We start from the raw sequence: 16584 nt of genomic DNA, 5'->3' as shown, positions 1-16584 counted from the left end.
TCAGTCCTGCTTCCCCTTGTCTTATTGAGAGATTTGCTCAGTGATTTTCTTCCAGCTCTGTTAACTCTACATTCTTTGCCATTTTGAATTTCCAGTACTTGTTTCTTTCTCTCTCCCCACCCCCTTGTCCCTTTCCTTCCTCTTTCCTTTCTCTCTCCCCACCCCCTTGTTCCTTTCTTTCCTCTTTCCTTTCTCTCTCCTCACCCATAGGCTGGCTTTGAACTCCCAGTGTCCCCACTTCAGCCTCCCCAGTGCTGAGATTACAATCATGTGCCACCAGAGGCACATGATTTCTTGTTCCCAGAACATTCCTCCTTGTGTGTATTTAAAAAGGGTTTGTTTGGGGGGGGGGGGGGTTAAAAGCTGGAGAGATGTCTCAGTGCTTAAAGCACTCGTTGCTCTTCTAGAGGATCCACGTTCAGTTCCCAGCACCCACAACCTCACAACCATCTTCAGCGCCAGCTCCAGGCCATCCAGTGCCTTCTTATGGCCTCCACAGGCACCAGGCATGCACATGTTCCACAGACATACATGCAGCAAAACACCCACACATATAAGATAACAATAAATAAATCATTAAAGACAGAAAGCCGGGAAGTGGTGGCCCAAACTTCAATCTCAGCACTCGAGGGCAGAGGCAGATGAATCTCTGAGTTCGAGGCCAGCCTGGTCTACAGAGAAAGATCCAGGATGGCAAGGACTGCACAGAGAGACCCTATCTTGAGAAAACAAAAACAAAAAAACAAAAAAAAAGAAAGAAAGACTTATTTCCTGGATGTGATCTCTGCCCTCTTATTTGAGGATATTAAGGTTTTTTTTTTTTAACCTCAGTTTCTCCCATATATCTGCTTGTTCTAAATGTTCCCCTATGCTCCTCTGTTTATCACTTGCCATCACCATCATTATTATTCCGTTTTATGTGTGTGAGTATTTTGCCTCCATGTATATCTGTGTACCACATGTGTGCCTGGTATCAGTAGAGTCAGGAAAAGGGTATCAGATCCCCTGGAGCTGGAGCTACAGACAGTTGTGAGCTGCCACGTGGGAGCGTCCTCTGAAGAGCAGCCAGGCCCCAGTGCTCTGAACCAGTGAGCCAGCTCTCCAGCACTGGCACTAGAGTTCTGCGCTTGCGCGCTCGCTCTCCTCGCTCTCTCTCTCTCTCTCTCTCTCTCTCTCTCTCTCTCTCTCCTGTTCCTTCACGTTCATAGTGGGAGTGAAGCCTGGACTGACTGGGAGCCGAGTGGATGGGTCAGCCTTGAAGATGAATGTATTTTACCATGTGGAAGTCAGATGGGACTCAAGTATTTTGTTGGGCATTTCGGTTATCCTACACATACAAAACTCCAGTCTCCTTGGGGAGTGTGAGCCTGGCTGCTCGTCTCCAGTCTCTGAGCAGGCAGAGGTAGGAGTGGTGGAGGTGAGGGACTGTGCACACTTGAAAGCTTCAGCTTCTGCTACTGAAGCTCCAGGTGCTCTCAGTAGTCGCTTGGGGCTCCCCAGCCCTGGAAGAGCTCTTCCCCAGCCAGCCTCCAGAACCCCCTTCCCCGGTCAGAGGCAGAGCAGACCTGAGAGTTGTCTGTCACTGGTCTGTCTGTCCTACCTGAGGTTTAGTCCTGTCTTAGCGGCTCTTTATCTCCAGTACAGACATGCTGTGTGTTCTGTGTACTTGTCCTGCCCTGGGCTTAGCAGGGAATTCATCCAAACCCCCGTCCTAGGAGCCAGAAGTTTCTTCCGAGAGGAAGAATAGCCTGTTCTGTTCTTTCAGCTGTGGAGCCCGTAGAGGGGCACAGGAGTGCCTCATTTTTGTTCCTGACCTTGTGCGTGTGGCCACAAGTATGCAGATATTTACTGGGTCCAGACTCGGCATTAAAAGGCACCTGGATTCTTCTTTTTCTCTTTTAACTAGTTTTATTGAAAACTTTCAAATATATGAAAATAAATACTTTTGAAGCAAATTTACTGTTTTATCTGTAAATATTTCCATCTCTTTAAAAATACTACATTTAAAAAGAAATCATAACACATGCTACCTAAAGAAAAAAATCATATAATTTTACCAAACACAAATGATATTAGAAGCAGTTATTTTGGTTAGTTTTGTAGGTGCCCTATGGTTCCTGAAAACATGGCTTTGGGTCAAGCTTATTTGTGGTCTCTCCCTTTTCTATCTTTTTTTTTTTAAGGTACAATCTGTTAGGCTTTCTTGCATTATAATGTATTACTGTAAAATATCTTATTAAGCATGTATTCCATGCACTTGTAGCACATTTGTGAGTTATGCCACTGTGACCACAATTGAACTTGGTTACATTTCTGTCACACACACTGGGATCCCAGTCCAGTCCCAAGTTAGTATTAGAAACCGTACATTTACTTTTCCTGTGCCCTGATTTTTTTCTTCCCTTTTTTTAAAAAAAATGTCATTTTTATTTCATGTGTATGAGTGTTTGCCTCCATATATGTCTGTGTACCATGTGTGAAATATCCACAGAGGCCAGGAGAGGTCATCAAATTCCCCTGGAACTAGAGTTACAGTGGCTGTGAGCCGCCATGTGGGTGCTGGGAATTGAACTGGGTCCTCTGGAAGAGCAGTCAGTGCTCTTAACTGCTGAGCCATCTCTCCAGCCCTGGCTTTATACCCTTAGAACAACAATGCCTCCAAAGGACAGTGTCTTTGGTGCTAGATTCAGGGCCGCAGCCCGGGATGCGGGAGGGAGTGCGTGTGTGAAGTCGGCCACCACCTCTATAGCTAGAGTTCTTCTCTGCTCTTGACTTGCCCTTTTCACCAGGGTTGCTAAGGCTGCATTCGCTGTTCTAGGAAATGCTGAATGCTAACAAATTTCAGTGGGGCAAATAAGCTTCCTCCCACATACAGGCTTTTCTCACACAGACCCTCAGTGTCCTACACAAGTTATGTGAAGGGCTAAAGGATCTCGTGTGTACATGGATCTGGAGCTGAACTGACTTTTGCTCCTTGTTGACAAGTTCTTACATGTAGGCCCATTATTAGACATCACAAGCTTTATAAGCTCCAAATGTGGCCAGCCATGCTTTAAGTTGTCTGAAATCACATTTTTATTTTGCGTGCGTGCACAGGTGCATGTCGCCTGGTGCACAGGTGCATGTCGCCTGGTGTGTGCTTAGCAGTCAGATCACAGCTTTCAGGAGTTGGTTCTCTGGGACCCAGGGATGGAACTCAGTTTGTCAGCAGGAACGTTAACTGGCTGAGCCATCTTGCCAGCCCCACACCGCTCTTACTGCATTCTGTGGACTGGCTCTGAGTTGAGCTTTGTTGGGTCTTAACCCTTTTTTCCTTTGTGTTCTCTATAGGACAATGGATTTTCCTGGTCATTTTGAGCAGATCTTTCAGCAGCTGAACTACCAGAGACTTCACGGCCAGCTCTGTGACTGTGTCATTGTAGTGGGGAACAGGCATTTCAAAGCCCACCGCTCCGTGCTGGCGGCATGCAGCACGCATTTCCGAGCTCTGTTCTCTGTGGCAGAGGGAGATCAAACCATGAACATGATCCAGCTAGATAGTGAGGTGGTGACAGCAGAGGCCTTTGCTGCACTGATTGACATGATGTATACCTCCACCCTCATGCTGGGGGAGAGCAACGTTATGGATGTCTTATTGGCAGCCTCTCACCTGCATTTGAACTCCGTTGTTAAGGCATGTAAACATTACCTGACAACAAGGACGCTGCCCATGTCTCCCCCTGGTGAGCGTGTTCAGGAGCAGAGTGCTCGCATGCAGCGCTCTTTCATGCTGCAGCAGCTGGGACTGAGCATTGTGAGCTCAGCCCTCAGTTCCAGCCAGAGCGGCGAGGAGCCGCCAGCCCCCATGAGCTCATCCATGCGCAGCAACCTGGAGCAGCGGACACCCTTCCCCATGAGACGCCTTCACAAGCGCAAGCAGTCTGTGGAGGAGCGGGCCCGGCAACGCCTCCGGTCCTCCATGGATGAATCTGCCATTTCAGATGTCACTCCAGAGAGCGGCCCTTCCGGAGTGCATTCTCGGGAAGAGTTCTTTTCACCAGATTCTCTGAAAATTGTGGATAATCCTAAACCCGATGGGATGGCTGACAACCAGGAAGACAGTGCTATGCTGTTTGATCGGCCGTTTGGTGCCCAAGAAGATGCCCAGGTGCCCAGCCAGTCAGATGGCAGTGCTGGCAACATGGCCTCCCGAGCAACTCAGGTGGAGACTAGTTTTGAACCAGAAGCTGTAGCTGAGAAGGGCAGTTTCCAGTGTGAGAACCCTGAGGTCGGCCTTGGGGAGAAGGAGCACATGAGAGTGGTGGTCAAGTCTGAGCCCCTGAGCTCCCCCGAGCCGCAGGACGAAGTGAGCGACGTGACCTCCCAAGCAGAGGGCAGCGAGTCCGTGGAAGTGGAGGGAGTGGTGGTCAGTGCCGAGAAGATAGACCTCAGCCCTGAGAGCAGCGATCGGAGTTTCTCAGATCCTCAGTCCAGTACGGACAGGGTCGGGGACATCCACATTTTGGAAGTCACAAATAATCTAGAACATAAGACCTCTTTTAGTATTTCAAATTTTCTCAACAAGAGCAGGGGTAGTAACTTCAGTGCAGGTCAGAGCACCGATGATAACATCCCAAACACCACCAGTGACTGCCGGCTGGAGGGCGAGGCCCCCTACTTGCTGAGTCCAGAGGCTGGGCCTGCAGGTGGGCCTTCCTCTGCCCCTGGTTCCCATGTGGAGAACCCATTCAGTGAGCCTGCAGACTCCCACTTTGCCAGGCCTATGCAGGAGGTGATGGGCCTGCCCTGTGTGCAGACCTCAGGCTACCAAGGAGAACAATTTGGGATGGATTTTTCCAGGTCTGGCTTGGGTCTCCACTCTTCCTTCTCCAGGACAATGATGGCTTCCCCAAGAGGAGGAGCCAGTAACTTTCCATACTACCGCCGCATAGCTCCCAAAATGCCGGTTGTAACTTCCGTCAGGAGCTCCCAGATCCCTGAAAACTCCGCCAGTTCCCAGCTAATGATAAACGGGGCCACCTCATTTGAAAATGGCCACCCTTCTCAGCCTGGCCCTCCGCAGTTGACCAGGGCATCTGCTGATGTCTTGTCAAAGTGCAAGAAGGCCTTATCAGAGCACAATGTCTTGGTTGTGGAGGGGGCTCGAAAGTACGCCTGCAAAATCTGCTGTAAAACCTTCCTGACTCTGACAGACTGTAAGAAGCATATCCGAGTTCACACGGGTGAAAAGCCCTACGCCTGCCTCAAGTGCGGCAAGAGGTTCAGCCAGTCCAGCCACCTGTACAAACACTCGAAGACCACCTGCCTGCGCTGGCAGAGCAGCAACCTCCCCAGCACCCTGCTCTAACTGCTGTCCTCCGGACAGTCCATGGGCAAGGTCTGCACTGAGATGGAAGTTGCTCTCGGCAGCTAAGGCCGCTGGACTGCAGGCCGCAGCTGGCCGGTGGCTCTTGGAATTTCAGCCTGTGGTAAGCAGAGGACTGTGAGGTGCGGCATGCACAGCGCTGCCTTTGAGTGAGGTGTCACCAGGGAAACTGACGTGAGCGCTGGAACCCAGGCCTTCCTCAGGGCTGAGGAATGCAGTCGTAAAGTAGTTTGTCCTTGATGGTAAGAGTGGGAAGCTGGAAACATTGTAACACTATTTTAAAGCCCTGGGAAGCGTTTAATTAAATTTCCTACATCCTTTGATGGGAGTATTCCAACCCTGTACAGAAATGCAAAACATACGTCTGCGTAACCAGGTCACTTGGTGCTGTCTGGAAAAAAAAAGGCCCTGGAGGGCAAGCTTGTCTGCCACAAATGCTTTAAAGTGTATCTTGAGCTAGTCCTAGGCCTCAGAAAGTACTGTATTTGTTTTTTTAATCTGAGTTGCAGTCACAGACACTGCCCTCTGATGGTGCTGGCACTGGGTCCAGGTAAACATGCCCTTGGACAACAGGTGTATAGTATATACTTTTGAATCATCTCTGTGGAGTAGGTGTTTTTAATAATTGTTTTTCTAGTCTTAAAAACAGTTGTAGTGGAGTATGTACCTGTACGGAGTGACAGTGGGTGTTTCTGTACGTGCTGTGTTAGCAGTGTTGAACCAATGTATTGCCGATGCTATAGTTCTTTGAAGTCAGGAGGAAGCCAGTGTCCATCTTCGTTCTGGCGATACGGAGTCCTGTTTTGTGGGTTTTCCTGGTGCATTTGCCTTTCATTCCACCCAGATGGCCAAGGCACAGCACTTCTCACTCCCAAGCCCCATAGACCATCTCTCTGGGCGGAACCAGCTGAACTAACCACAGCAGCCATGGTTTATTACTGCTCTGCTAGGCTTTCAAAGCTACCCCTCAGCTGTCAGCAGTGTCCTCCTTAACAGTACTCAGTGGTTAGTTATTTAAACCTAAATGTGGTGGTGTCCATGACTCAGTGGTTTCCAGGCTTTGGAAGAGTTAGGCAGCCCACAGCACAGAACTCACCAGAAACATCCAAGGCTCTTGGGGAGGCATTCGGTTCGCTGTCCAGGATCTCTTGTGTCCTCTGTCTGCCTTGCTGTCAGGGCTGCTGCATCCTGGCGTGTACCCAGGGAACAGTATGGGCCTGTGTATCTGTAGGCTCGTTTACTTCATTCATGGACAAGAATTCCTGGTTTTCTTTCATAAATCAGAGATACCAAACCATTGTGCATAGTTCAGAGAAATTCAGTTAAGTGTAGAAAGCTATGTATTTCTGTATTTCCTACAACAAAAATGAGTGTGTGTCTTCTCTTAAGCTAGTGTGACCATGAATCTGTGGATAGACCTGTCATGTTCTGAGAGAGCATGGCATCTGAACTGATTCCTAGGGAAGAAAGCCCAATGGAAACCTGGACCCTCCTAAGCAGGTGTGTGAGAGAGACACCATTGGAAGCAATAGGGTCACTTGAGAAACTGCTGTGTGGCTTATTGTCATCAGTCCTGTTGAGACATGATGGGGGTGGGTCTGTATCCACCTTCATGGTGTGGGGACCAGTGGGAGTCGTGGGTCAGCATGGAGAAGCAGAGATGCCCTGCTGGGTGAGGAGCCAGTGTCACAGCAGAGAGGCAGTCCCCTGCCATCCTGTGTTAAGGATGTAGTGTTTGGAGTCTGCCCCTCACCTCAGCTTGGATACATACAGATGGATTGGCTTTGGGGCCTGTCCCTGGCGCATGAAGGAGCCTGCCTCTCCACAGCTGGATGGACCTGGAATCTCATCTACCTCGTAGTCGGTCTCTACGTGTGAGAAGCAAGCTTGCAGGCCTGTGTCCTCCAACATGCTGTAGCACTTAAAGATTTCCACGGGTCCCTGGGGAACTAGACCCAGGGTTGCTGTGACCTCGAGTTCTACTGGGATTCTAACTGGTACTGGGGACCTGACTTTTGATTTTTGTAGCCTTAATTCTAGCCCGGCATAGTCATGTACAATCTTCTGGAGACGGCATCAAGTGTAGAGGCACCCTGTTGGTGCTAATGCTGGTTAAAACAGATTTTGAAATAAAAAATTTGTCATAGTCACGCCTCTAAATACGTGTTCTCCTCTACTTAGATGGGAACAAAACAGGGAAGTGCTTCTCTACTGGCCCTGCTGCTGGGTGGTCTTCAAATCAGTGAGCCTCCACTGGGAATGCTCCCATCCAACACTTCTCCCGCTGTCCCCTGTCCCCGCACCTGCCTGTCTGTGCTGTGGCTGTCTGGGAGGTTGGCAATGGCAGTGCTGTGGCCTGGCCTTGGGGAGGAGCTACCTGGGATGCAGAGGGAACACTGGGTAGACTAGACAGACTTGAACCTGGGAATCCCGCCGTCACTCTGGCTGACCAGTGCTGGCCTCACCTCTCCTTTCAGAAGTTTGCTCCACGTTGTCTGCTCTTTCGCCATGGTCTAGGTCTTGGGTTCAGGTGCTATGTTTTCCTGGTTCTGCTTGTCTTTCCTCAGTGAGGGAAAGCAGTGTGGGAAGCAGAGCCCAGGCAGATGAGCAGGCGCCCAGTCAGCAAACACAAGAGATGGTCTTTGTGTAGTGCCCTCAGTCACAGGCCCCGATGCTGAGTCAGAAATGATTTAATGCACGAATTACAGGCTCTTGGCTTGGGTGTGGCAAGCCCATTTGCTAGTTCCCATGTCCCCCTGCAGATAGATACAGTAGAGGAGGCTTCCGCCAGGCTCTTTCCTGAGTCCAAAGTCCGGCAAAATGTCTCCAGCCCACGGAAACCGTCTGGCTACAGCTTGAGTTCACTGGGCATTGGCTCCCCTCGTAGGCCAGCCAGCAAGTTGTTAGCTGCCAGCAAGGACATGGTGTTGCGGGTTTTGTAGGTGGCGCTGCCGATGTGGGGCAGGATCACTGGAGGGAGAAGGAAGCGTTGGTACCAGGCTACCAGTTAACAGGACAAAGGTTCCACCCCAGTGCCTACCACTGCGCCTATCACCACAGTGTCCTCACAGGCTCAGTGAACTAGACTCAGGACTTAGTTCCCTGTGAACGCCATTCCTTCAGGTTGGGGTTCAATGGAGCAAATGCTGAGACCCAGATCCAAACAAAAGACCTGAACCCTTAAAAATATGGTAGGCAACAGGGAGTCTTGTTGCCTGTCTGGACGGTGAACCTAGGCACCAGCTTAGGAGCCTAGCAGCTACCACACCCGTGCCTTGAGAGTCATGGCCCAGGCAGCTCTGGTCCCAATGCAGAGCTGATGAGGAATCTCTCTGAAGAGCTGCCCCTCCCGGAGCTGCATGCGGACATGAATGGGGAGAGCGCCCGCTTTCCTGGCTGTGACAGTGACCTCACATCACAGCCAGTGTCCCTTGCAGGCTGGCATGGGGATGGGGTCAGGAGGATTGCCAAGGGCTGAAATAATGGGAGCCTTCACTCAAGAGACAGCAAGAACATGTTTGGGCTTCCTCCCCAGAATGCAGAGGGACATCCATAGCCCCGATGCCTCTGGTGAGTCTGGAGACAGAAATGCCACCGTTTCCTGAACAGAGAGGAAAGGCAAGCCGAGGCCACAGTCTCAAAATGCTCCCAGGGCCAGCGGTACCAGCACTGTGTCATCAGGAACCTGTAAAGGGCACCGTCTCAGACTGCAGTCCAGACCTGCAGAAGCCCTTAGGGCAGCACCTGGCAGCCAGTGGCTCAGTCCCTGCAGGAGACAGGAAACAGGCAACTCGAGCCACACTGCACTAGCTGACAAAGTGGCCATCACCAGAAGCATCTAGGGCCCTCAGACAAAGGGAGAAGCGAGACTTAGCCCAAGGCTGAAGGATGGCCCAAACTCCGAAGTCGGGGCACTGATGGCTGGTGAGCCAAATGTTGGAAAACCTAAAGCTGGACTCTTCAGCCACAACATGAATGAGCCGTTGGTTGCTGGAAGCTTCCTAACGGACACCAGTTGTAAACACTGTCATTACTTTTCCATACACTGGTAATAGCCATTCAGAGTGATGAGTTAGCCCCATGAGTAGCTATACGAGTGTGGTCAGCCTTCCTTTAACAAACCCATGCTCTCCTTGGATCTGTCCCCGTGGGACAGAGACTTAGCTGAGCATCACATTCCTGTTAAACGCCAGTCACTGGTAGCCTACGCTCTCCCAGGCCCTGCCGTGCCCTCTGGGTTAGCATCGCCTCGGCTAGCTCCATAGCCAGTGGTCTCAACACTCCACAGGGTAGCCAAGCATTTGCACCGGAAACAGCTCTTACCACAGTTCTTGAGGGTCAGCAGTGGGTGGCTTGGAGGCAGTGGTTCTGGAGTGGTCACGTCCAGTCCTGCTGCTGCAATCTGGCCACTGGTTAATGCCTGGTACAGGTCGTCCTGGTTTACCACATCTCCCCTGGAAGTGAGAGTGGTGATCTGGGGGCCCGGACACGCCCTCCACCCAAGCCACCCCTAGGGCAGAACAGCCCACAGACTCTATTTTTCCACTCATCACCCGGCCCTGCCACTTACTAGCTTGTGACAGAGCTAATAAACTTTCCTAGGCTCCCGAGGAAACCCTAACTTCCAGAGCACTGGGGATGGGAGTACTTAACAGACTCTGAAGGACTCTGTAGGCCTCACTCTTTGTAGCAGAGAAGTGGGCCTGCTGGGAGCCCTGGTGACTTGCTCCCAGAATCACACTACTGTGGTGAGCCAAGCCCTGAGCAAGGTTGGGCTCCTGCAGGGAACAGGAAGGCTGGGCCCTGTGCTCACTGATCTTCCTCACCCATTTCTCCAGGGGCCTTTCCTGTATTTGAGCTGTTGATTTACAGAGGTTGACACGTCATCTTGACTCACTCATCACCACCAATGGGGACAGCAAATCCAGGTCACAGTGGTCGGAACAGCAGTCCCCCAGAGATGAGGGCAGCCCTCAACTACCTGCTGATGTTGATGAAAACAGCCGTGTTCTTCATCTTCTGGAATAAATCCTTGTTGCAGAGCCCCCTGGTAGCAGGTGTTAAGGAGCAGGCCACTACAATGAAGTCCGACTCTGCAGCCAGCTGAGCAATAGGCACTGGAGGGGGCGGGGGAGGGCTTCATCAGAGACTGAGTACCAGTAAGGGACGGTAAGGTGGCAGAGGCCACGACGTGGAGTAGCTCCCACCTCCCACAAAAGAAACTCCGAGGATGCCAGGCATGATGGCAACTATTCCAGTGCTCTAGAGGTTGAGGCAGGAGGCTACCTTAACTTGGAAGCCAGCCAGAGCTACATAGTGAAACTGTCTCTAAAATCAGTGGGCTAGGGAGATGTCTGTCAGTAAAGTGCCCAGTGCATAAGCGTGAGAACGTGAGTTTGGATTCCCAAGACCCACCTGAAAATCTAGAGAAGACTGTAATTCCAACCCTGGAGAGATTGAGTGGCTCCCCGGAACTCACCGGCCTGCCACTCTTAGCCACATCAGTGAGTGTTGGGTTCAGTGGGAGACCATGTCTCAAAAACTATGATGGAGGGGCTGTAGAGGTGGCTCAGCAGTTAAAACCATCACGAGAGCCAGAGTTCGGGTCCTGGCACCCACATAACATCCTGAGTATGCCTGTAACATCAGCTCTGAGATGGGCAGAAACATATCAATTGCTAGGAATCCCCACATAGATGAGAAAACTCGAGGTCCAGGAGACATGCTGGAAGTCTGTGCTCCTGAGTGGCCTTCTGTGTCCCAAGGAGGTAGACTAGATAACACATAAGGGTCACAGAAGCCCTGACACTTCAAACTCCTGCATTCTGCCTGCAAATGACACCCCCCCCCCCATCATGGAGCACAGATGGACTCCAAGAGAAATCGGGGTTTTACTTACCAAACTCCGCCTGGAATTCTGCTGCTTCCTGAGGCCTGGGCTGGCGCCCCGTGTAGAGAAATCTCTGGACACCAAATGGTTTCAGTCGTCGGGCAATCGCCTGACCTAGAGGCAAGGAGTCCACAGCTTGCTCGCGCCTTCTAGAGGGGAGTGCAGCTGACCCTTAGAGGTGGATCCTTCTGACTTAGTGGACTAGGCTGTCCCACTGTAACTAGTCCCCAGACAGTATACTGTTCTCAAGGATTTAGACAGTGCCACACTCTAAGCGGACTGGCTTACACTGGCTTCACACAGTCCCAGTCATCGTGAGGGTCATTTGCTGACTTTCTCCAAGAACCGGATGCAGCGCCTCTGAAGATAAGGGGGTCAAGAGGTTCCCTCTCTCCTGAATTCTCTACTTCTGTGAACACAGCCCTACCGCCAACTTGACCGACAAGAGTTTTTCATACATGCTACTGCCAACAGGCTTGGACAACTGGGTCCTCAGACCCCAACACACCCAGGTTGTTGGACTCCTCCAAGAAGCTCCAAGGATTGCTGGCTGGCCAGACAGGTTACCTCATTCTCCCTGCCACCCCCCACTCCTCCGGCTGCCTCTCTGTACAGGCAGGATGACAGCACCCTAGTCTCCTTCCAGGCTTCTGAAGTGACAGCACTGAAGGAGAGGGGACCCTTATCTGCAATGGCAGAATGGGAAGTAGCCTGCCTTCCAGAACTGGGGTCCAGGGTAGGTGCAGGCTTTCCCACAGTAAACCGCTTCCATGGCCAGCCCCGCACCATATAGCCTTCACGTTCTTTAGCAAACTCAAAGAACCCTGGCTCTCTGCAAATTGCTCCTGTGAGCCAGTTGAGTTCTTTGGAATTCTTGAGCTTACTTTACTCTTTTAGCCACACACACAGCCTCCCTGAAGGACACCCATTGTCCAGGCTTATGGCACTGGAGATTCAACCCAGTGGAAAAGGTTGGGGAGCAGGTGGTGGGGAGCAGGTGGTGGGGAGCAGGTGGTGGGAGCAGGTGGTGGGGAGCAGGTGGTGGGGAGCAGGTGGTGGGGAGCAGGTGGTGGGAGCAGGTGGTGGGGCCTCACCTATGCGCCCCAGCCCGCACAATGCCAACAGTGCTCTGTGAGAGTCCATAGCCGCACATCCAAAAGGGATTCCATGAGCTCCAGCCGCCGCTGTGGGGAGGAGGGGTGGTGCTTAGCCCGACCTTGGGAAGAGGTGAGGGGCCTTGGGAGCCCACCCTGAGCACTCCTGGCCTTGGTCTGAAGCTAATCCTGCCTCCGGGTCACAGGGCAAGAGTGCCCAACAACAGCATGGCTCTTTTGAAGCCAACAGGGGACACAGGAAGCGAGGCCACAAGGGACCTTAGAAGCACCCCTGCTTTTGTAGATGGGGAAGGCTGCAGAAGGGTGATCTGCCTGAGGTGGCGCCACCAGGGAGTCGGGAGCAGAGGCTGCCAACTGAAGACCTGGGGTTCAGAACAAGATCTAGAACCAGGCACTCTAGAGCATCACAGAAACTGCCCTCCACGCTGTGCCCTGTGGCCCTGCGTGGGCCAGACTCCGGCTTCTCACCCAGAACCCTTGCACCTGCCTGGGAAAATGCTTTTTCAGTTGTACCCACAGTGTTCCCCACATGATGCCCTTGGGCACTGTCGGGAAAGCTTCCTGTTCCTCACATTGAAGAGCCACGATAGTGTGGTGTGGGCAGCTTTGGCTCCCAAGGCTATGTCCAGTCCTCCAGCTTGTCAATTTCAGCATAGCAGGTGTGCAGCATTACGTTCAGCAGCTACTGGATCCACTCCACTGCCCCCAGCTCGGCAGAATTTGTCATCGTGTCCATGTCCGTCCCTGGTCGTGTGTCCATCCGTCCGTCCGTGTGTCCCTGCTTAGCCAGCCTCATCTCTCACAACTTCCCTTCCTGCCCCTTTAATGCAGCTCTGCCTTGCGCTTTAACTGTTTCAGCTGAGTGCGTTCTCCCCACTCGAGACAGAGAGCAGATCTGAGCCAGGCTGACCAAGCACCCAGGGCCCCCGCTTTCCCACCAGCCATCAACTTACTTCTTTACTTCCTCTATGGCCTCTGGCAGCCGGCGGCAGGTCGTGAGTAGCAGGGAGACAGCGAGTTCTGCGGTGGCATCTGTCAGGACACCTGGCGTGTAGCCCACCCGGATCCCGCTAGGAATCAAACATCTGCTGTGACACTGGCCTCAAGCACCTTCACCAGTGTCTACTGATGGGTCACTTCCAAGATGTCGCCCTGCTCCTTCTTAGCGCTGACTGCCAAGAAGCTCAGAACTGTAACCGGTCCTCATTCCCATCATCTCCCACTATGGGGAGCAAGATCAGGGCTCAAGGTCTGGAGCAAGAAGCTACTTAATGGTCCTGATTTCTTCATTGGAAAGGGAAATAGTGACACTTGCCCTTTCTACTTCCAGGATATCATGGAGATCAGAAGGGATAGTAAACCTAACAGGTGGGGTCAGAGGTCACCCATGGCTTCTAACCTGGGTTTAAGTGGCTTGTGCAGAAGTGGGTGCTTTTAGTATCGGCCACTCTGCACACAACATGAGCAAGCTGAGACCCCTTCTTGCCCACTCTGGTTCCGCCCTCACCCCAGCTGTATTTACCGCTTCTTGATTTCATCCAAGGCCAAGTGGTCAACCCCCACTGACAAGGTGCTGATGACTTTGAGGTTAGCTCCTGTTGTATAGAAAACACACATGTCTGTCCTTATGGGATTCAAAGCCATGCTCTGGGGATGATCCGGGGACACCTACTTATTATTTCTTAGATGAAGGGGAAAGCTGTCAACTCTGTCCCTCATATAAGGCTGAACAATCTCTGCCACCTACAGAGGCTCAGGGAGTGTATGGGCTCTCAGGACTCACACCTGTGCCCACCAGCGGCCTTGGTCTCCATTACCCACACCAAAGGCTTTCCCATGGACACTCCAAAGATGCTGAGGTGGCGGCTGGGATGTAACCCCCAAATGCGCCCTCCTCTACCACTAAGCATCTAGGTCAAGGCCAGGGTCGGGAGTGAATCTGGCAGCTGCTGGGGCCGAAGCTTTCCTCAGTATGACTCACAGGGTGATGGTCACCCTACCCAGGAACAAGAGCTGGGACCACAGCTGTGCACACATGTGCTGGGTGCCTATCAGTGCTGGGCATAGACAGCGCTGGGTCCTCTGTCCTGCAGCACACAGGTCCAGAAAGATCTCAAGGTCACAAAGCAAGGCTATGGCACAACAGGAAGGTTCTGAGCCCATGGTACCCTCCTCTGCTCCCCACCTTATTCATGCAACACGTGATCTTGGCCCTCTTGAAGCCTCTCAAGAACTTACAAGCCAGATGGGGGACATGTGCCAGGTGGAGCCACTGCTGGGGTGCCCTCAGAAAGACTAGCTCAAAGGCCAGCTGCAGCAAGCTGATGTGCTCCTAGGGCAAGCTCCCTCTCAGAATTCTGCCCAGGCTGGCTCGGCACATACCTGCAGCATCCAGAAGTTTCTTGTCCACGTGGTCAGTGAGGCGGCAGAGCAAGCCATGGGCCCCCACCACACTTTGCTCCAGTTCCTTTCTGGGGATGGGATCGTCTGAATTCCACTGCTCCACTTCACAGCTGAAGGGAAGGGAAGCCCCTCAGAGGATGCAGGGGGATGACCAGATGCTAGAGCACGCACAGCTGGCAGACATGGCCTTCCACCTGCTGTGGCTTTAGGCTGGCCAGAGTTAAGGTCAGGTGTGTGGCGTCTCGGAACTATCTGGAATGTAGTTGGGGGAATGCCAGAGTCGAGGAAGCTGACAAGAACTGAGCGCCCCCCAGGACAGAGCAGAGCTCAAGCTGAAAGGGGGAATGTCCTAGGGACCACTCTCAACCCCAGAAAGCTCTCTCCTATACACAGTGAGTCTCCAGGCAGCCAGCTGTGGAGAAAGTTGGGGGAGGGTAAAGAAGTGGAGGGGTGTCCTACATCAGATTAATAGGGCTTATCTTCCATGGCCAGTTGCAGTTCTGAGTTCACAAAACAGAAAACTTTGCCCTGTGGACTTGCCAGCTCAAGGCCGCCTAGCCGTGGGAGCACTGGAGTGTGCTTCCTTAGCAGCCCCACGTGTGAGGTGCTCCTCCAAACCTTTGCCATTGAATTCAGAGCAGTCCCGGTGTGTGTGCACAGGAGGTACAGGACAGTGGCTGGCAGGTGCCCAGGTCCACTTGTCCCAGCACTTCAAGACCCAAAGTCCCAACAAAACATGTCCTCAGGAAACGTTTGTACTATACTAGAAAAAATTCAGAACAAATCACATTCCCCGCAACCCATCAGAACGGAGTGCCTAAGGGGTCTCACCTTCTCCCAAACTGTCAAGAAGTGGTCAGACTGCAATGGGACAGGTCTGGGTATAAAGGCCAAGTCTGCCACCTGGAGCTGAGTGACCCCGGGGCAAGGTACAAGCCCATCTAGCCCGTGTTTTCAAATAGGTGATGCAGGAGTTCTAAGGCTGACTTCACAGTGTTGGGAGGACTGAAAGTTTGTGTTCACAGCTCCTGGCAAGGCTAGCGACCACAGGCGGTTCGACGGGAAGAACCAAAAGGCCCTGTCGAACATCCAAGGAGCCAAGCCAGTGACTATCACAGTCCCTGACCCCTCCTGCCTGCCAGCTAACCTCAGAGGGTAAAATCCAGAGCCTGGACCTCTTACCTCGTAGGCAATCTCCCTTCCCCAAAGGCTGGAGACCAATAGCCTGAAGCAAGCTGCACCCGGGAGAACTTTCTCTAAGACTCCGAGCCCACGCCCCGCAGACACAGCTGGCAACTCGTAAGCAAAGCCCCCAAGCTCCAGCCCCAGCCTCTGGGGTCCTGGTTACACACACACACACACACACACACACACACACACACACACACACACACAGCTGGCAACTCTAAGCAAAGCCCCCAAGCTCCAGCCCCAGCCTCTGGGGTCCTGGTTACACACACACACACACACACACACACACACACACACACACACACACACACACACACCCCGCCTGCCAGGCACCGGGGTCTTGGAAGGTAGTCCCAGCGGCGTGTCTGGAGACAGCCAATCCACCCCGATTGGTGCAGGGGCGTCTGAGGTTCGGGAACACCCGCCGGGTGGACCGGGCAGCGGGCCGGAGGCTCAGCTGCAGTCCCGGTACAGACGCGGGCGCTTACTCTGCGGCCTTGGCGAGTACAGCCCGGCCCTCGGCCAGCATCGGACCAGTGACGAACACCTTCATGAGTCGTGCTAGTTTCATACGATCCGCAGCAGCAAACACTAACCAGCAGGGCCCCGAGCACCGCGAC

The 16584-nt window shown here is 52.6% G+C and overlaps 2 protein-coding genes across 6 annotated transcripts in view; one reads left to right on the top strand and one right to left on the bottom strand.

Annotated features, from left to right (window-relative positions):
• Zbtb5 (zinc finger and BTB domain containing 5) overlaps window positions 1-7511 on the top strand; it is a 24887-nt gene extending 17376 nt beyond the window's left edge. For all 5 annotated transcript variants that reach the window (XM_059254268.1, XM_059254265.1, XM_059254266.1 and 2 more), the window contains one exon: window positions 3331-7511. In XM_059254268.1, the coding sequence (XP_059110251.1) occupies window positions 3335-5347 (2013 nt within the window). In that variant the 5' untranslated portion in view covers window positions 3331-3334 and the 3' untranslated portion in view covers window positions 5348-7511. The remainder of the gene's footprint in view (window positions 1-3330) is intronic.
• On the bottom strand, window positions 4002-16584 carry Grhpr (glyoxylate and hydroxypyruvate reductase). The gene is given in 10 exon segments (XM_059254269.1): window positions 4002-8335; window positions 9689-9819; window positions 10347-10482; window positions 11265-11369; window positions 12350-12365; window positions 12367-12439; window positions 13324-13440; window positions 13893-13965; window positions 14753-14883; window positions 16453-16584. Coding segments are annotated over 10 exon segments (987 nt in total). The 5' UTR covers window positions 16536-16584; the 3' UTR covers window positions 4002-8213.

Source organism: Peromyscus eremicus, chromosome 2, assembly GCF_949786415.1.
Source record: "Peromyscus eremicus chromosome 2, PerEre_H2_v1, whole genome shotgun sequence".
In the NCBI taxonomy this organism is placed as follows: Eukaryota; Metazoa; Chordata; class Mammalia; order Rodentia; family Cricetidae; genus Peromyscus; species Peromyscus eremicus.
This window is presented reverse-complemented; position numbering and strand designations above follow the sequence as displayed.